The sequence below is a fragment of the Tachysurus fulvidraco genome, chromosome 20 (genome assembly GCF_022655615.1).
Source record: "Tachysurus fulvidraco isolate hzauxx_2018 chromosome 20, HZAU_PFXX_2.0, whole genome shotgun sequence".
NCBI lineage: Eukaryota > Metazoa > Chordata > Actinopteri > Siluriformes > Bagridae > Tachysurus > Tachysurus fulvidraco.
The window spans coordinates 7767170-7788654 of NC_062537.1; the positions used below are offsets into that span (position 1 = coordinate 7767170).

A 21485-nucleotide genomic window follows, 5' to 3' on the forward strand; every position below is an offset into this window, starting at 1 on the left:
ACAGACCAGAGCAGACAGACACTCTTTCAGTGCCTCAAAGGAGGAATTTTCGTGTATATACAGCACCAATTTTACGCTACATAAAAATACACACAGATCTTGGCTTTGAATGTGCTGTGGTTTGAATTCCCCAGTTAAATAATCCTTCATTTTATTTATCCTGACCCTGCAATTTCTCTCATGCTTATTTACCAGTCTTGGCTTGTCATATGGTTGCATAGTCTTACATACATTTCTGAATATGAAAATGATAGGAAATGCTATTGAGTATGAATATATTTAAGCCTGGGTTTATTTATTTAAATTTATTTATTTAATTTTAAAAAAATAAAAATAGTAAAACAGGAAATCTGCTTTAAACCAAACCGAGCTTCTTTATGCTTCGTTTCTGTTGTGTTCTGGTTTATAATCTCATAAAATATATGATTATCTTATAGTTCCTTCTACAGGAAGCAACTTCAATTTTCCTGCATTTCTTACCATTTTTTCCCTGCATTTCTGCTTCTGCACAAATCCACTTGGTAACAGTGTGTTGGTCCCTGCACTTTCCTTCAGAACTCTGCTGTGTGTCACACAGATGCTCCCCAAATAGCAGTTTCATTAGATGCGAAATCCACCATGACACAGACCAGCTGGTGGAAAACCTCACTCTGCTCTCTGATCCTACATATATTGTACCAGCTTAGTGTGGCAGGATTGGAAAGCCCTAAAATAACCAGTATATGTATAAAATATAGTCAGTTCCAATATGATTGCACTTACACAAACATTTAATCTAATGAAAACCATTCTCATCTTTTTTTTAATTGATTCTATTTTCTATGTTTAAAATAACCATAGCATCCACAAACCTGAGTTTCATGGTTTTGAAAAAATGAGAGTGTGCACACAAAATCCATCCATCATTATGATGATGCTTGACCTGTTGTCAGATAATGGATCTAAAAATACACCAGTAAGAACCATAATAGTCATAATAATAATTAAAAAAAAGGTTTAAAGCATTTACTACCTGCCTACACAGTGAAGAGCAGGGTGATGGAGACCCCAAAGTTTTTAGGTTTGAGTTCTTTGATGGCATCATGTTTGCGAAGTACTCCTAGTACAGAGAGAGATAAAAAGACTTGAATCTTTTTGTGTTGAAATATAAAAACATAGGACAAATAGTCACTTATTGCAATGCAGTTTTGCCCCTGTTAATAAAGGGTGTCAATAATTGCATAGTTTGCTTTATGTGGTATGCACAGAATATATGTGAATACATTAGAATAAATATATTATAATGTCTTATAATCAATTGATAACATATTGATCTCTTAGTTAGCAGATAATGAACTCACAGTTTATGACCGTAGTAGGACATATGGATATATGAAGGGCTTTACTGATAGTCCTTTTCTGGCTGTAAGTAGGTGAGTGAGGATGGAGGGGACATGTAGCTGGAGAACACTTTGGACTTTTACTGTGGTTGTTCCTACTCCAATGCCCACGCTCTAACTGGAGGACAAAGTGGATGAACACAAACAGCACAGTGAAATGGACCTTGTGCATAAAGATACTTAAAACCAGACACTCCATTCAATAACCGGCTTGTTAAACAAGATATTTCTACCAACCACCCGACAGACTTTCTCTTTAAAACCATGCTCACATAAAATCTGTAAATTTTTCTGTTTCTGACTAACTAATGCTCAATTGAGTTTTTTTTTTAGTTTATTTGTTGACAGGGGCAATGCACATTAATAAACATAGCCAGAGCCAGAATTAGCCCAAAAGGCAGTTTTTAATCCGCAGATCCAATGCAAAAATGTCACCTAAAAACAAAAACATAACATTTAACACACATATACACATCTACAAAAAAGTAGAAAGTAAATACAAGTAAATACAAATACATGATTGCACATAAGAAAAAACTAAAATACAATAATAGGAAATTAACTAAACAAAACAGAGATACATATACAGGAAAGAGAGAGATGGTGACAGAAGAAAGCTAATAGCCAAGAGCAATTAGTACAAACAAATCTAAAATCAAGAATATATTACTAATGTTGACAGTGTTGAGTTGTCAGTGACCATTTTTTAACCACTGACTGTGAATACAGACTGAGTATATTTACATATTTACATATTTTCTGAGAGGAATACAGCCCCATCTTTCCCTATCCCTTGTGGGCCAATAAGCAGTTCTAATATTCACAAACTGTTTTAATGGTGAAGTCAGGCTATGTCTAGTCTAAAACCTAGGACAAAAGACCAAAAGAAGCATTCCTTCTAATTGACCAATAATTTTCTTCAGCCAGCACTTCAGTTTAATTCTGATGAACCATTTAATTCACATTAATAATAACAAAGATTAAATACTTTCAGAAGTTTGTGAATTTGTTTGCATTTTTTTTTAAACCAATTAAATTTTAAATTTAATTTTGGCACACTCCAGATGGACATGGAGGTATTCGGCTGTGTGGGGGATACATACGACTCATTCTGTGGGGGAAAGGGGCTGACGGAGTTTAGCTCTTTAATAGGCTTTCATGACAAGATGCTTTGAGAAAGTGCTGAAGCACTGACCCAAAATAACATAGTGAAGTCTGACTCCAATTGCATCACTTGCATCGCATTAACATGGTGCCACAGATGGTGCCAATGAGTGTACTTCACCCCCCCCCCCCCAGTCTCTCTGTGTGTTGCCACACGCACACACACACACACACACACACACACACACACACACACACACACACTATCTCTCTCTTACTCAAAAACGCACACACACTCACACATGCGGTATTCCACTTAAAATTAGCACCCCTATGAAAGCTATGAACCACAATATTATAACCTTACCTCAACATTCTCATTGACTGCTAGCATTCAATTGCAAGATAATAAAAAACAGTCAGCTAATGCAAATCTCAAAAACATGTACAGTAATTGTTGCACTGACCACAGTATAAACCCAGCACTGACCACAGTATAAACCCAGCACTGACCACAATATAAACTCAGGACTGCCCACAATATAAATCCAGCACTGACCACAATATAAACTCAGGACTGACCACAGTATAAACCCAGCACTGACCACAATATAAACTCAGGACTGACCACAGTATAAACCCAGCACTGACCACAATATAAACCCAGCACTGACCACAATTTAAACTCAGCACTGACCACAATATAAATCCAGCACTGACCACAATATAAACTCAGGACTGACCACAGTATAAACCCAGCACTGACCACAATATAAACTCAGGACTGACCACAGTATAAACCCAGCACTGACCACAATATAAACCCAGCACTGACCACAATTTAAACTCAGCACTGACCACAATATAAACTCAGAACTGACCACAGTATAAACCCAGCACTGACCACAATATAAACTCAGGACTGAACTCAGTATAAACTCAGGACTGACCACAATATAAACTCAGGACTGAACTCAGTATAAACCCAGCACTGACCACAATATAAACTCAGGACTGACCACAGTATAAACCCAGCACTGACCACAATATAAACCCAGCACTGACCACAATTTAAACTCAGCACTGACCACAATATAAACTCAGAACTGACCACAGTATAAACCCAGCACTGACCACAATATAAACTCAGCACTGACCACAGTATAAACCCAGCACTGACCACAATATAAACTCAGGACTGAACTCAGTATAAACCCAGCACTGACCACAATATAAACTCAGGACTGAACTCAGTATAAACCCAGCACTGACCACAATATAAACCCAGCACTGACCACAGTATAAACCCAGCACTGACCACAGTATAAACCCAGCACTGACCACAGTATAAACCCAGCACTGACCACAATATAAACTCAGGACTGAACTCAGTATAAACTCAGGACTGACCACAATATAAACTCAGGACTGAACTCAGTATAAACCCAGCACTGACCACAATATAAACTCAGGACTGACCACAGTATAAACCCAGCACTGACCACAATATAAACCCAGCACTGACCACAATTTAAACTCAGCACTGACCACAATATAAACTCAGAACTGACCACAGTATAAACCCAGCACTGACCACAATATAAACTCAGGACTGCCCACAATATAAATCCAGCACTGACCACAATATAAACTCAGGACTGACCACAGTATAAACCCAGCACTGACCACAATATAAACCCAGCACTGACCACAATTTAAACTCAGCACTGACCACAATATAAACTCAGAACTGACCACAGTATAAACCCAGCACTGACCACAATATAAACCCAGCACTGACCACAGTATAAACCCAGCACTGACCACAGTATAAACCCAGCACTGACCACAATTTAAACTCAGCACTGACCACAATATAAACTCAGAACTGACCACAGTATAAACCCAGCACTGACCACAATATAAACCCAGCACTGACCACAGTATAAACCCAGCACTGACCACAGTATAAACCCAGCACTGACCACAATATAAACCCAGCACTGACCACAGTATAAACCCAGCACTGACCACAATATAAACTCAGCACTGACCACAATATAAACTCAGAACTGACCACAGTATAAACCCAGCACTGACCACAATATAAACCCAGCACTGACCACAGTATAAACCCAGCACTGACCACAGTATAAACCCAGCACTGACCACAATTTAAACTCAGCACTGACCACAATATAAACTCAGAACTGACCACAGTATAAACCCAGCACTGACCACAATATAAACCCAGCACTGACCACAGTATAAACCCAGCACTGACCACAGTATAAACCCAGCACTGACCACAATATAAACTCAGGACTGAACACAGTATAAACTCAGCACTGACCACAATATAAACTCAGCACTGAACACAGTATAAACCCAGCACTGACCACAGTATAAACCCAGCACTGACCACAGTATAAACCCAGCACTGACCACAGTATAAACCCAGCACTGACCACAATTTAAACCCAGCACTGACCACAATTTAAACTCAGGACTGACCACAAATAAAAACCAAGGATGTATTTACATGAATCATGAGTCTATTGTTACTGAGGAACATATTTGACGTGAGCCCGCACTGAAACACACTGATTATTTCACACTCAGTTTCACACACACAACACAAAAACATAACACACACACAATACAAACACAACACACACCCCAAACGCTTGCGTATGGTAAATTACAGCAGCGTTTGTTTGTTTTTTTCCCTCCTTAACTAATCGCTTCAGTACCACTGACCGTCTGTCAGGGAGAAAAACACGGCACTTTTCTACAGCTTTCCACGCCCGCGCCTCCCACTACGGTGTGAACTGCGCATGCGCACGGCTTCTCGTCAGCGACTACGCTAGCAGACCGGCAGCCCACAGTCGCCCACTAGCTCGCGCGCTCTGCTCCGCCCCTTTCGTTCATTCATTCTAATTGCAGCCGGAGCGCTCGAGCGCTCAGATTGTGAGCGCTGCTTCCTCTTGCCTTGTGGATTAACTGCACTGTGCCTGACTTCAGTATGCTGCAATACGAAGGTAGGAGATTAACGGCGCTACAAGGATTTTCTTTTCGACACCATTCACTGCTAGTTTGAGGTCGATTGGTCGTATTTATTTTTTTTTTTTGCATTTGGTGCCTTTTGGATTGTTTTGATTGAATGTTTTAATGAAGCTCTGGCTAGTGTTCACTATGAGTTGTGGGAATTAATACAGTACTGACATAATGTCCCTACTGTAGTTCTTCTAGTACTGTTAATATACAGCCTGGCAGTCCTTTAACACAGTCTGTACCAATGAACAGTGCCATAACAGTGCCATATCCTGACTGCTGTATTTAGCTGTCCAATGTTCACCCTCTGCTGCATACATTTGAGTGTTCATGGTTTAGTGCTTCATTTAAAATATAGTGATCAATCAATTTAGCATTTTAAAAGGGTTTTAAATAATAAAGATAAATAATTTAATATTTAAAGTCCTTGTCCTTAGACGTTGCGTCTCCCTGCTTCATGTTATGTTATATTTCCTGCTCTTCATTTTTTTTATTCCTTCCCATTGTAACGTTGTTGTTGCTACAACGCCTATATCAGAGCTCTGTGTTGTCTGATACCAGACACTGATCAGATAATCACATCCTCTTAGTAACCCAGTCGACTATGTGCAAGATTCTGTTGCCAAGTCACGTGACAGACAATGTGCTTCAATTTGGTTCACGTGCAAGACCTGTCACATCAGTCAACATTGCACCTTCATGGCACTGGTTATCGATGTGTTCACTTAAAAGCACTTTTGTATGTTGATCTGGATAAGAGTGTCTGCCAAATGTAAATGGTTAAAGATGGATATAAAATTTTGATCTGATCAGGTACTGATTGTATCAGACTAGTAATGTACCTGACGTTGGCTCTCTCATTGTTTTTTCTCTTTTGTTGTGAGGACCAGGACACAGTGTGTGTTTGATGAATCTGGATGCTGACAGATATTATTGTATGCTGTGTACGGTGTAAATTGTGGAGGCGTCTCATTCTTTATAGTTTTCCTGCTGTGTTTAGTAGGGAATAGTTAGTGGGAGGGATGGATTGGTGTCCAAGTGTGGGAAGAGGCAGTGTGGGCAAAACTGTGTGGGCTCCTTATACATGTGCTTTATTTCCTAGAGACAGGTTTAGGCCTAAAATACAGTATTATTGGGAAAATGTAGTCAATATCTACAAATTATAGAAAAGTTGTCCGTTAGATTGTTGTCCATATGTCTTCTGCTCCACGGTATGTTTGTTAAAGTTGCCTGCTATAGCAACTCAAATCATATGATTCTAATATGTAAAACTTACATTCAGTGAACATAGTTGTTTTTATGCTCTTAATGAGTAAAACTATGTGTGTGTCAGTGAAAATTTCAAGTGAATCTTATTTACTGGCTGAGAAAACCAATTGTGTATCTCCTTTGCTACTAGTGAACGGGACTCCAGCCAGCCAGCTGTCTACACTAAACTGTACGAAGTCACCCAGTCCGACTCCAGCCAGCCCAGGGAGCCTCAAGAAGGTAAGTACATTATCTCCTACTCATAGACACTTGCGCACAATTATACAACTTATGCTCAGTTACAGTATATCTGCCTTGATCTCCATTTCCTTATGGGAATTTATGGTTAAATGGGTTATTAATTATTTTAGACAGCCTTCCCCATGCCAGCCCTTGGTAACACACTGCTTATGTGTTCTCAGGAGAAGGACAAGGCAGGCACTAAACGTGCAGCATAACTTCACACACTCACTCAGAGGGGACATAGAGCAATGGGATACCTAGAAATGGGGAATCTCCTGAACGATGTAACACACTCTTACACTCATTTGGCCATCAGAGCTGTGTGTGAAAGCCCAGCAAATTTGTTCATGGAGACCAACCTCTGCCTTTTAGTAGTTTTGTAATGATGAAGTAGACACGCTGTCTACTGGTGGTATTAGAGTGTACAACTTGAACCTTGTACGAGCATGCAACTCAGTGGGGGTTGGGGTTTTACTGGCCACACTCACTTCACTGGTCTGAGTGGAAATGGTTAATGATGTATAACCACATTGAAGTGTTCCAAATTCTGCTGCATTAGTTAATGAGGAGGAAGTAATAGTGTGTCCAAGCTCAATCAAGACCCGTCACCAACCATGTAATTATGTAATTAAGTCATTCATCTCTCTCTCTCTCTCTCTCTCTCTCTCTCTCTCTCTCTCTCTCTCTCTCTCTCTCTCTCTCTCTCTCTCTCTCCCTCTCCCTTTCTTATTCCTTTATCAGCTTTATAATTAAGAGCACTAATACTTTGCCCACATTGTATCTTAGGATTTTCCACTGGTAATCAACCTGGTAAGCACCATTTAGTCTTCATGTGGTGGTGTAAACAAAATTGTTTGTGTTAGATAAAAAGATGAATGAAAGACTGCTGTGATGGCTTGCACCGTAGTGGCAAATTGACCATTAGTGGTTTTACAGGACGTCTGCATCTCAGTCTTGCATTGAGTTGAGTCTGTATATGGAAAATCTGTGGTGCAGATGCTGCTTAGTGATAAAAACTCAGATTATTCTAAAACTGAACCTGAGCTAGAGAAATGACTCTCTATGCTTTCTGAGTTCACCCCACCCTGTTTTATATTCACCGCACATATCTACACCAGTCAGTGATCACTGGAAGAGTGCTCGAAGCAGGATGATCTCAGTGCGCTTTGATCTGCGGAGGATTGCGATGCACTACTTGCAGCTTGCCACCTCTCCAGAGGAAATTTCTAGCAGTCTGATAATCGGCTTCAAGCAAGGCAGAATCTTGATGGCTTCAGAGCCAGCTGCCATATAAGTAGGTCACACTACGAAAAAAAGCTCACATTTTGTGAATGGGGTTGAGGAAGATGAAAAGTGCTTCCGCATAAATTTAATGCTGAGGCACTCCAGCACAGAATGTTCCTGTTTTCTCATTTAGAAAAAAGCCTGAAATGGTGTGTGACCTGTGGCATTTATGCCTGGTTTTAACACTCCTACTTGTTTGGAGAGTTTCTGTTTCTTGACTTGAATAATATGTGGCCCGCTGCAAATGTTCTCCAGGGATTCTTTGTCATTGCATACATTATGCACAGTTCTTATTCTCCACATCTCCTGCAGCACTGAATTTGTGCTTAGCATTGAACTATTTTTACACATCTGTTTTGCCTGGGCCATCTCTCTATATATGAGATAGAAATACACAGGATTTTGCAAGACATTTTGTTTTTGGAAAATGTTAAGAAAAAAAAATAAATATACAAATGTTTTCAATAATAAGAATAAAAAAATAGTAAGAATATGATGCTGTAGTAACAATTTGTTTAATTCCCAACAAATGAACTGTCTAACCTTTAAAACATAAGGCATTCGTCTGGAGGGTTTTTTTTGGTCCCTGACACAATTTAGTCTCTATTGGGCATGCACAAAGGTTTAACTTTTTGTGTTGGGTGGCATGTGTTAAATAGTATGTGATTATTGGTGGTTGTAGAGTGAAAAGTGTATAAACAGAGTAATGTGGAAAATAATTTGGAATTGGTTGGAGAGAGGGATGAAGTGTAAGCTGTTACCACAGCAACATCAGATGAATGGAAGAACAGATATGTGAAGACGAGTGGAGTTCATTAGGGCAGGTAGTGTAGGATGGAGTGATACAGAGTAATGAAAGACTGACTACATAAGAAGAATAATATTACTGAATGAGTAGAATCCAATTCAGGTTGATTATGTTTTTTGGACCAGCGTCAAAGAGGTATCAGTTCAGTGCTTTTATAGATTGAATAGCAGTATAGTACATAATCTGACCTATTTTCAGCATTACACAAGAGTGGCAACCGCCGCTGTAGGATAGGATTGTGCATCTGAATGTTTCAGTCCTTGGGTTCTTTCTTTTTTATTTTTCTTTAATCCCCTTTGGCTCTCTTTTCCTGATGAAGCTGCATATTCCTTTAATGTCTAATGAAGCTCTAATCAGTGCACAGATCAACAATATGATATGTCCATAAAGTTTGGATCTGTCCCAGCTTGGCTGGTGTTTCAGTCAGCAAACAGAGAGAGAGAGAGAGAGAGAGAGAGAGAGAGAGATAGTGAGAAAGAGAAATATAGGTAGCGAGAAAGAGAGAGAGATAGTGAGAGAGAAAGAGATAGTGAGAAAGAGAGAGAGAGATAGTGAGAGAGAAAGAGATAGTGAGAAAGAGAGAGAGATAGCGAGAAAGAGAGAGATAGGTAGCAAGAGAGAGAGACAGCGAGAAAGAGAGAGTGAGCGAGCACAAGAGAATGAATAGATACTTCTACAGTTCAGGTTTTAAAAGGCAAGTCACATTTTATATTTTGGGTAGTTGGTTTAAATGATGATCACCTTTTGATCCATTGCATCTCTTATTTTGTATTCTTTTCATTCAGTCAGTCAGTTAAATCATTGCCTGGCTTTATAACCCACACTGTCTGTTGAGTTGCATGCTCTTCTCATTTGTATGTATGTTTGCACATTTTCTTGTCATTCATTTCACAGTATTTGGTTTTGTCATTTGTTTATTTTTAATTAAAACCTTTTGTTTGTGTGTGTTTCATCCAAATACATGTGTATCTGTGATTTGTGTTCTGTGAAAGTACATTTCATGCTTTTATGGTTTTGTGAGTCCATCTTACAGTATCATGAGGAGCATCACATTGTACACAACAGATAAGTGGTCATCAGTTTCATCTCGTTTTCTCACACAACTGAGTTACATGTTTGCAGTGTTTGCTCATTTTGTCTGTGTTTCTATTCTGTTTATTTTCCAACGCTTTCATTAGAACAGATATTTGGATTATGTTGTATTACATATTTTAATCCTGCCTGAGTAAGATCCATTTGATTTGTTTGTATTTTGATCATTGTGTTCTGCCTGGATTCAAATACATAATCTCTGTGTTCAGTAAGAGAAATGAAGAAACAAAGACAAGCTGTAAGGTTTTGTGTCCTTCTGTTCTTTGTTTCTGAATTGGATTTAATGTACAATCTGAACTTGTGGCAGAAAGTAAAGAATCATGGGATGTCATTTGAAAATAAACTTCAGTGTGATTGTTCACGGTTGATTGTTTTCTCTTAACACTAACTAATCCATTAACACAACCCAAAGTTTTTTTATAGTCCATGTTTGCATTAAGGTTCACATTCTCACCCTCAGCAGCATCTCTTTCATTTTTTCCCCAAACACATTCTGAATCAGAATCAGTGATGTGGTAGAAACGTTAGCAGATTCTTTGTACACTATACTGTTAATCAAAATCTAAGTACAGGAAGCATCACAAAGAAGAATGGGATGAGTGTGTTCTTTCATAACTGTCTACAGAGGAACAGGAAATCATCATATTTGGCAAACTGTGAGACAGGAAACAGGAAATTGTTTTGTATGGGCATGCACTCTATCTCTCTCTCTCTCTCTCTCTCTCTCTCTCTCTCTCTCTCTCTCACACACACACACACACACACACACACACACACACACACACACACACACACACACACACACACACACTCAGATTATTACTATTACTGTTGCTCACTCTGACAGACCCACAGTTTCCATGGCAACAGAGTTGTATTGCTGTTACTATGGCCTGCGATCTCAATGAAATGGTACAGAATGCACACACACACACTCACACACACACACACACACACACACTTTTAGGTGGATCCAACGTTGTTTTGAGATCTTGTCTGTCCTACTTTAAATGAGCAACATCCAGATCAACAGTAACAAACGCAGCTTAGGCAGTGATTAGACTTGGCCGACTCTCCCTCTGGGTTTGCGCTACATTTTCTCTGCTAGACTCTCTTTCTCTCTGTCTCTGTCTCTGTCTCTCTCTCTCTCTGTCTCTCTCTCTCTCTCTCTCTCTCTCTCTCTCTCTCTCTCTCTCTCTCTCTCTCTCTCTCTCCATCTCTCTCTCGGCACCCAGCCTGATCACTGTCTTCACACATATTGTCCAATTCCACTTCTTATCTCATTCTCAGCTCTGACACAAAGGGTCCCATAAATTCAGGCTGAAAAAGCATTTTGCATCCACTGTGCGTTTTTGTACTCAGTCTCTCTCTAGCTTACTCACTGCTGTCATGACAACAAGTCGCTGAGCCACCCAAGGGTTTTGCCTCAGCCCAGTGTCGAGTCTTAGCTATAAAGGTGAGAACAGTGGTGGTGTCCCACAGAATTAAGAGGATCTAATAGTAAAGATATTGAGGTGAATCAACTGCCTGAATAATGCTTTAGACATTAAACCTACAACGCAAACTCTCACTCATGGTTTTCCTGTTTTTAAACACCACTTGTTATAAATGTGCATACAGCTGATCTCCACTGCTCTGCCTCTCCCAGGGCTCTGAAGAGAACGGCTCCTCCACCTCTCTGGCCTCCACCAAGGTCTGCAGTCTGGATGAGGGTGATGGTGCTGTCAGTGATGGTATGAAAATATTTGGAATTTTAACTGAGATAAAAACAAAAGTGCTGAATTCTTCAACGAAGCATAATTTGACCTGTTGTGTTAAAAACAAACTTGTATTATATCATCTTGAACACACAACACATGCCTGTACAGTTCTTTCAGCAGGGCAATGACAGAATGCTTTAACATGCAGACATGCCTGGATTTGCAAGACTTTGATATGCAATGTGCAATGAGTTCTTCTGTCTGCTATGAAGGCTGCTTATGATTTAGATATAATTGCTTCTTCTTTATGTAAGATGAATAAGATATCTCCATGTGTCTGTTTTTCCTCTGATTAGCTGAGCCTGTGGAGGAGAGCACAGCTCCTGCAGTCCCGGCCTCTCTCTCTGATCGTTACACGGTAGGACGTATGATCGGCGACGGCAACTTTGCAGTGGTGCACGAGTGTGTGGAGCGCTCTACTGGCCGGGCCTACGCTCTGAAGATTATCAATAAAGGCAAATGCAGAGGAAAAGTGAGTAGAGTACAGTGAAAATCTATTTACTGTTGAAGTCCTAAGCAAAGGATGCTTCATGTGCACTATTTACAAGCCGTATTTACAACTAAGACAATATACGCTCCTGTGATCTGGTCTGATCATGCAGCCTGCTGAAATTCCTTCTTAGATTTTTAGAGATATGTTCCTCTTCTCTGAGAGCTTCTTTAAAGGTACAGCTCAAGCTTTAACCTTTGATCGCTTTTCCCTGTGCTCCGTCTTCCAGGAGCAGATGATCCAAAACGAGGTGGCTATTCTTCGGAGAGTTAAACATCCCAACATCGTGCTGCTGATTGAGGAGATGGACACATACAGCGAGCTCTACCTTGTCATGGAGCTTGTCAAGGTGTGTTCATTATACAGTTTGTTGCAGACCTTTTGCTGGTACTCTATCAAAGTAAAGAAGTAGCATGTGAGATGTGAGCTTGCATGCTTATGGTATCTTTTAAAATACTCCCCCTTTGTGTAAACTGTTTTCTAAACATATACACATTCAGGGCAACAACAACAAAAAGGGCCATACAGTAACCTTTACGCAGTCTAAATGCTAGTCTCAACAAATTTACAGAAACAGGACAGAAATGAGCACACCCATTTTGATGATATCACGTTTCGTTTGTCCTTACAGTACAGCTGGCTCAGTCCAACACTCTCTCTATATAAAGCTGTTGCTCTACTTAGCCTTGTCTGTGTGGGGATTTCTGTAAACCGGGCCACTGTAAACTTTCTGCTCATTATTTATCAACAGCAAGTACAGACGAATGATCTTGACGTTTGTACTTTATAGGCTTTTGAATTGTGACTAAATAACTAAATGACATGATCCTGATTGGCACTTTTCTGTTGGTCTGAAACTTTGCAGGTGCTTATTGTGTTGTTGTGTCTTGCCTGTCCACAGGGTGGCGACCTCTTTGATGCTATTACCTCTGCAACCAGATACACAGAGAGGGATGCCAGTGGCATGCTGTACAACCTGGCCAACGCCATTAAATATCTACACAGCCTTAACATCGTCCACAGAGACATTAAACCAGAGAACCTTTTGGTAAGATCATGTAAACTTTACTAACCTTTAATATAAAAAAAAAACTATTAAAAGCTTAATTTGAAAGGTAATTGATCCTTATGTGTATTGCTAAATTTTACTTACACAACTAAATAAGCCTTGATTATACAATATTAAACATGGAGGGAGAGTGTTTGTATATAAACATCCCCACTCTATATATGCATCACATATACCCCACTCTATATATATGCATCACATTATAAGAGATGGAGGAGAAACTGAATTTAATAAAGTAAGCTGAGATTTTTAATGTTTTTTGTGTGTGAATGGGGACACGATAGGGGTTAGTTAAGTGTTCACAGAACAGGTGGCTGATTTCTTTTGAGATTCCGTTGTTCGGATTAAGGTTGGACGTTTATTCTATGACTGAAGGACAGTCAGTCTGAAGGTTCTGGGGAGGGAGTTCATGCCACACTGAGTTAGACTGTTGAGGTAGAGGGGAGCTGTTCAAGAAAAGTGCACAAGATGGTCATGAATTTGATGGAAGACGACAGACAGACAGACAGACAGACAGACAGACAGACAGACAGACAGACAGACAGACAGACAGACAGATAGATGAAAATAATTAAATGATTGAATTAACAGTTGGTTAAATTAATTAAATGCAGAAAAGCAGGGGGACGAGTCTTTGAGTGTCACTGTCATCCTTCCCGTCTTCTTGTCCTGGAGCCTCAGTGTGTGATCTCACTTTCACAGGGGGAGGAAGTGAGACATGACTCACAATCTGACAATCATACTGCACCCTGCGCAACGACTAAAGCGCTTCAAACACATGCCACTCTGTAACAGAATCAGCGTGTGAGTGTGTGTACCCTGGCCTCAGCATCCGATGATGATTAAGAGAGTGAGAGAGACAGAGAGCAAGCATGAGAGAGAGAGAGAGAGAGAGAGAGAGAGAGAGAGCAAGCAAGAGAGAGAGAGAGAGAGCAAGCAAGAGAGAGAGAGCGAGAGAGCGAGAGCAAGAGAGAGAGCATAAATAAGTGCATTCCTGCTAGAACATTATTCACAGAGAAATGGATGTGGGCATATTAGGCTCAAAATATTTTACCACAATGATTAGCATGGCTTAATATAACGATTAGAATTATAGTCAATTATTGGCAGTACATCTGTGTTCAGTGGCATATGTGATCTGTGATTGTAGGAACAGCTTCACTGTGGCTGTGAAATTTAATCAGCACAAAGTGAAATGGGCACTGAGTCAGTGGCACTCACCTCATGTTGCTGGTAATTGCCTGTATTGCCAAAACTTTGCCCCCCCCCCTTCTCTCTCTCTCTCTCTCTCTCTCGCTCTCTCTCTCTCTCTCTCTCTCTTTCTCTCTCCCCCCAGATATCACTCTTCCACATTATGTTACTGAACAGAGAAAGTTGGATGTGTTAGTGGCAGCAGTCTGTCTTTGTACTTCAGCATAGGTCGAACTCAGTCTGAAGCTGAAGCACGTACTAGCGCACTAAACAAAGGAACATAAAAGGTGTGGGAGTTCAAAGGACTGCAGTGTTTCAACAATTTCACAAAGTACATTTAAATATCGCTTCAGGACTCGTGTGTTTTGAAGTCACATTGCTGTTTGAACCGGTGGGAATCTGTGTGAAATCTGTCAGCTCGAAACATAAACACTGTGTTGTTGTCATTCAGGTGTATGAGCACCAGGACGGCAGTAAGTCTCTAAAGCTGGGAGACTTTGGCTTGGCCACAGTGGTGGACGGGCCACTTTACACCGTCTGCGGGACTCCCACCTATGTAGCACCTGAGATTATTGCAGAGACCGGGTGAGTCACTGATAACACCTTTCACATCTGAGCTTAGACTTGGAAAACTCTGAATAAAGCATATGATGATATACTAAAGTTATTATATTACAAGCAAAGTTTCCCTGTATATCATAAATGTCCTGTTAAACATATTCATTTAATTATAATTGTATTCATTTGTCTTTTTGTTTTAATGCAAAATGATGTAATATTAATAATATATTCATTATTTATTTGTAATGCAAAATTCTATATTTTAATTATATATTATATTGATCTAGATTTTTATATATCACTTTTTACCAAGTTAAGTAATGAATAAATTCATGGTCTTAATAAGATGTATATACTCTATATGGACAAAGGTTCCAACTTGCGGATCCCAATGTCAGGTGTCCAATTGGCTTGTATAGTGTAGCATATTTAGCTGTACAGGACTAAGTTCTTCTTCTTCTTCTTCTTCTTCTTCTTCTTCTTTTTCTAGCTATGGCCTTAAGGTAGATATTTGGGCAGCTGGAGTTATCACATACATCCTACTGTGCGGCTTCCCACCATTCCGCGGGTAAATTTGTGTGCTGTTTTATCATTTTTTTCACACAGTGACTGAAATGTGAGACTGTGAACGGAATGGTGTGTCTGTTCAGATGAAGCTGAGAGCATGTGCTGGATGTGGTGCATTGCTATTTGTCTATATTCATTTGTTTAGCGGGCCTTCTGTGTCACAGAATTTTGATGTGTGATGTGTGCTAGCCAGTGTAGGAAGTGTAATAGATATGAGTTATGAAAGACAGCAGGAGCAGCCCAGCCCCCCTATGCTTCCTGGCTGTACTACAGTTCATTGCTTCTTTTTTTAACAGTGAATTTCTGCAATGTGTCTCTTTTTCACAGGAGTGCAGATGACCAGGAGGCACTGTTTGACCAGATTCTGTTGGGTCAGTTAGAATTCCCTCTCCCATACTGGGACAATGTGTCAGACTCAGCCAAGGTGTGTGATGGAAAACATTTACTAATCTCTTCCTTCAGTCAGTCAATTTAAATGTACACTATAAATAAATCCTTTAAATCTAAATATACATCACTGTACAAAACTGTAACAGTTATACTCACTTTAATATATCTAGCATTCAGAAATGTTTTAAAATGACCATCTTTCTCTCTCTCTTTCTGTGTGTGTGTGTGTGTGTGTGTGTGTGTGTGTGTGTGTGTGTGTGTGTGTGTGTGTGTGTGTGTGTGTGTGTGTGTGTAGGAGCTGATTATATCCATGCTGCAAGTGGAGGTGGATCAGAGATACACAGCTCTGCAGGTGCTGGAACATCCCTGGGTCACTGTAAGTACCTTATGGTGATCCTGATCTGTAGAAAAGTACAAACAGTACCTTTAATAACGCTAAATAAAATTTATCTGAGCTCCCTCACTATAGTTTACATAGTCACTGTACTTTAAATCAGTCAGTGATTAGCATATTGTCAGAGAATCGTAAAGGTAGCAAACACAAGTACAAGTACTTATTTTAAAAGGTGCAAAAGAATCGAGAATATAAACAAAAACAGCAACGCATAGAGACTATGTGCGAAACACATCAATAGAAGCATGACAATAGTGTACACAGAAAGCAGAACTTGAATACGGCTGCTGATTAGAGGAAACACGGATAAGGTGTGAGTTCTCAGTGAGACAGGGGACTGTGCAGGCGATGATTTGGTCATTTAGTCCCTGAAAAGTGCTCATTTTGGCATAATCATGAGGCATACATTAGACCAGAGATGTCATTATAGCTGTTTGGGACAAATATGAAAAATCTGATTTGTTCATTAATTTCCTTTATAACTCACACTAGTAAAATATCAAGTTTCTTTTGTTTCCATAATATAAATTGCACGTTACATCCACAGGATGACGGTTTATCAGAGAACGAACATCAGCTCTCAGTGGCAGGAAAGATCAAGAAGCACTTTAACACAAGCCCAAAGCCCAGTGACACCATGTCAGATATGAACGTCATCACGGTGAGGCTCGCTCTCTCATCAGCTCGATGACTCAAAGTCCTTTCTGATTCCATCACATCATGTCACACCAGTTATCATACCACGGCACTATTCATTCTTAGAAGAGGGATAATTAATAAAAAAATAATTTAAAAAACAGCAATTCTGACAGGAGTTTCTGCTCTAATTCAGATCACAGATCACATCCACATGCCTCTTAATGTGTTAATACTTTCAAGCTCTCCAGTTGCACTAAAAATAAAAACTTAAATCAACTTAAGTTACAGATGTGTTCCATGTGAATCAGTTGAGTACGAGAGAGTGTTTTGTGTAAGGGCCTTGTGTTGATTTGTACTGCTTTCTCTCTGCATAGCTCAACCACGACTTTGGCATCCAGAGATCAGGGTCACTGGACTACTATCAGCATCCAGGAATGTACTGGATAAGGTAAATTTTATGAACAGAAACCTTTGTATTTGATTGTTGTGCTGCTGCACTGCATCTAACAGCAAGTCTGCTCACATCTGAGCCTCAAATGCTGCTTTTCGTAACCCCCAGCTTTCCATGATGACAATTTATCATAGATTTATTGCTCGAATACTTGCTTCCTAATGATTTTTGTATAATGCTGTAAATATTTGCTTCCGGTCCTTCCATTTCTTTGTCTGCAAGGCAAAATATAAAATTTAAAAATAGTTTAGTTGGCTCCTCTGTCAACTCTTAAAGGCTAGAAACATAGAGAAGTGTAGTGTCACATTTTAGACAGGGTTTGATCATTTTTTATGCTAGCAAACTAGCTAATCAACTCATTAGAGGTGCAGCTTGTATTGTGTTTGGAGGTAATAATAATAATAATAATAATAATAATAATAATAATAATAATAATAATAATTAGGGAAATTGGCATTTCATTGCTGAGTACAGTTCAAAAATTATAAATTGCTATCTATCTGTCTATCTATCTATCTATCCATCCATCCATCCATCCATCCATCCATCCATCCATATATTTATCTATCCATCTATCGTCATATGAGAAAAATAGGACACCCAATGAAGATTCAAGTAATATAACTAAACCCGATTCAAGTAATATAACTAAACAAATAAAACCTAAGAAAGGGCTTTTTTAAATGATTTGTAAATTGTAATAAAAAAGAAAAGAAAAAGTAAGGACACGCCCACATTTATTTGTACGTAAAATTGATAAAATTATCTACAGGTGAATCACATCAGGTGCAAATTAGTAGAACACGTCTTGTCTTATTTAATCCTCAGATATTTAGTTTGGTTTGCTGTTAATTGTTGAATTGAGAGGTATCATCATGCTGAGATCTAAAGAGCTCTATGAGGCCTTCAGAAAGAAGATTGTTGATGCTTATGAGTCTGGTATGAGATATAAAAAGATCTCAAAAGTATTTGTAATCAGCCATTCCACTGTCTGAGGATCATTTACAAGTGAAGAACATTTAAAACAACTATCAACATGGCTAGGTCATCAATATTTTCAATATCTTTGCCAGAGACCACAGAGACAAAGGGCAAGACTTCTGGAATAATGTGCTTTGGACAGATGAGTGTAAAATTGAATTATTTAGACACCATAACAGAGTGGATGTTTGGCGTAAACCAATTACAGCATTTCATATCAAGTATGAAACATGGAAGTGGTTTGGAGATCCTTTGTTGCAGCAGGACCTGGTCAACTCATCATCGTAGAATCCACTATGAATTCTACATTGTATCAGAAGGTGCATGAGGAACATGTGAGACCATCTGTCAAAAATTTGAAGCTGAAGTGGAACTGGACCTTAAAACATGACAATGATCTAAAACATAGCAGTAAATCCACTAAGGACTGTCTGAAATGTAAAATATAGAGAATTCTAGAATGGTCAAGTCAAAGCCCAGATCTAACTCCTATTGAGATCCTGTGGTGTGATTTGAAACGGACCGTTTATGCAATAAAGCCCTCAAACATCATACATCATGTAAGAATTCTGCATTGAGGGGTGGGGTGGGGGGGTCAGAAAGTGGTAGATGGCTACAAGAAAGGTCTCACTGAGGTTATTTCAGCTAAAGGGTGAACTCTAGCTATTAGGGCAAAGGGTGTCCTCACTTTTTCCTTAGGTGAAATATTTGTTGATTTATTTTGTTTAAGTTAAAACAAAGTGATTTTTTTTGTTGTTTAAATGCAATTACATCACTTTCATCTACAGGTACAAATTAAAACAAAACAAATTGCTAAATAAAGAACTGATTTAATGGAGTCTCCTAATTTTTTTTGTGACTCTATCTATCTATCTATCTATCTATCTATCTATCTATCTATCTATCTATCTATCTATCTATCTATCTATCTATCTATCTATCTATCGATCTATGGTATCGATCTATGGTATCGAGTGTTCAACGTTTTCATCTTCAGATTGAATCATTATGTTTCACATACGGTGTGTTCTGGATATTAAAGCATCAGTTTCTGTGCAACCACACATTCATTATGAATTGGATTTTGAGTATTATAAGATGTGGCCTTGTACCATATCATGCTAAAGCACTAATGACTAAACCGGCTTCTCTGTTTCTCCTCCAGGCCACCGCTCTTGATAAGGAGAGGCAGATTCTCAGACGAGGATGCCACCAGAATGTAAGCACAGAGCTTTACACCACCCAGCCGTTCTGTAGCCTCCCCTTTCCACTCTCGTCCTCTGTTCTGTCTTGCTCTCCAAATGGCCCCCATCAGTCCCACCACCACCACCACGCCCACCTCGTCCACATCCACGCCTGAGTCTGAAGACTTTTCTAGCCACTCCAGTGAGACTGTCTGCTCCCCAGCTCCCCCTTTCCTTCTAGGGTCTGGGTGAGGGTGGTGAGTGCAGAAGGAGAAGAAGGGTTTATGAGGATTCAGTATGCGGCATTGTGGAATTCATTCATCTAAGCCATTTTAGAAAGTGGACTTTGTTTCCCATCTACGAATTGGGAATAGTTTGTCAGGACTGGCAATGGTTACTTTGAACTGATTCACTTCATTAATTTTATGGGTTTTTTGTTTGTTTGTTTTTTCAGTAAAAAGAAACTACCCTAAAGTTTCTGTACTCTGACTTTATTTTATCTTTGGTCCAGTCTTGCTGAATGTTCCAGGAGATTCTATGGATATGGAGCAGCTAAGTAACAGTTGATTAACAGTTAACTGGTTATTTGTGTGTTAATGAGTGGTTATGTGAAGCTGCAGAGCCACAGGTACAGAGGTCCACTGACTTTGTCCACCTGATCGCTGCTCTCTGGAAATGAAGCACCTGTCTTATGTGTGGAAAAACTCTTTCTTCACCGTCACACCACCACCCCATCATTATTTCAGCACTTTGCTCTCCTTCTCTCTGAAACTTGCAGCTGAAGGCGCTGTCAGAAGCAGTTTCGCACGTCAGATGGGGAAGGGTTTTTTTTTTGTAATCGGTGTAAATAATATGATTTTAATTATTTTGATATTGACACTATATTTCTTTAACTTATCTAGCAAGTATAGCAATTGCATATGTCCTTGTTTTCCTGTACATAACTTTATCAAGCACAAAAGCTTTGAGCTTTGTGGGAAAGACATCTGTAACTTTCCTTGGAAGAGCCTGCGTCCATGATATTCAGCGTGACGCTGTTCTCAGAGGAAAATCTATAACAGAAATGAATGTAGAGATAGTGGGGTGTCCAAAAAAACTTAAATTCAGGGTTAATAGGAAGAGGTTGTGGGTTTGAATAGCAGATTTGAAATATTACTGATGTAGGGAATTTTGGGAAGATCTCAGTCGTATCAGTGAATGGAGATCAGTTCTTATCACAGCATCATTCCAACATCCATATCCCACTTTTTTTGTTGTCTTTTTTTATGGATTAAAACTGAGCATTTGGTTAGGAGGCAATGAGAAAGGATAAAGAAACTAAGAAAGAGAGAAGCAGCAATCTGTCTTTCAACAGAAAACAACAGAAATGTATATCACCTGCATTTGCACCAGCAACAATGCCATGGTTTAAGGGACCCTAACTGCTTCTATTCATTACTCATAATGAGAAACTATATTATTAATCCAAACATTAATCCGTAGTTTTGTGTACTTCTGCACTTCCACTGCGAAACTGATTCTACTTGTATTGACATAATTTGCACCCGTGTCTGACATGATGAAATCAGCTATACTGTGTGCCTGGCTCACACCAAA

At 39.4% G+C, this 21485-nt stretch overlaps 1 protein-coding gene across 5 annotated transcripts in view; it reads left to right on the forward strand.

The window, feature by feature from the left end:
• dclk1a (doublecortin-like kinase 1a) overlaps positions 1 to 21116 on the forward strand; it is a 62284-nt gene extending 41168 nt beyond the window's left edge. Inside the window, exons 1-13 of one of the 5 annotated variants that reach the window (XM_027139188.2) lie at positions 5343 to 5524; positions 6937 to 7025; positions 11861 to 11945; positions 12269 to 12444; positions 12692 to 12811; positions 13364 to 13510; positions 15174 to 15307; positions 15774 to 15851; positions 16178 to 16274; positions 16536 to 16616; positions 17182 to 17295; positions 17648 to 17721; positions 19871 to 21116. In XM_027139188.2, coding sequence (XP_026994989.1) covers positions 5509 to 5524; positions 6937 to 7025; positions 11861 to 11945; positions 12269 to 12444; positions 12692 to 12811; positions 13364 to 13510; positions 15174 to 15307; positions 15774 to 15851; positions 16178 to 16274; positions 16536 to 16616; positions 17182 to 17295; positions 17648 to 17721; positions 19871 to 19928 — 1269 coding nt within the window. In that variant the 5' untranslated portion in view covers positions 5343 to 5508 and the 3' untranslated portion in view covers positions 19929 to 21116. Of the gene's footprint in view, positions 1 to 5336; positions 5525 to 6936; positions 7026 to 7207; positions 10572 to 11860; positions 11946 to 12268; positions 12445 to 12691; positions 12812 to 13363; positions 13511 to 15173; positions 15308 to 15773; positions 15852 to 16177; positions 16275 to 16535; positions 16617 to 17181; positions 17296 to 17647; positions 17722 to 19870 lie in introns of those variants that run through there. The other 4 variants (XM_027139180.2, XM_027139196.2, XM_047805095.1 and 1 more) reach the window with 4 other exon arrangements.
• Positions 21117 to 21485: the final 369 nt, after the last annotated feature.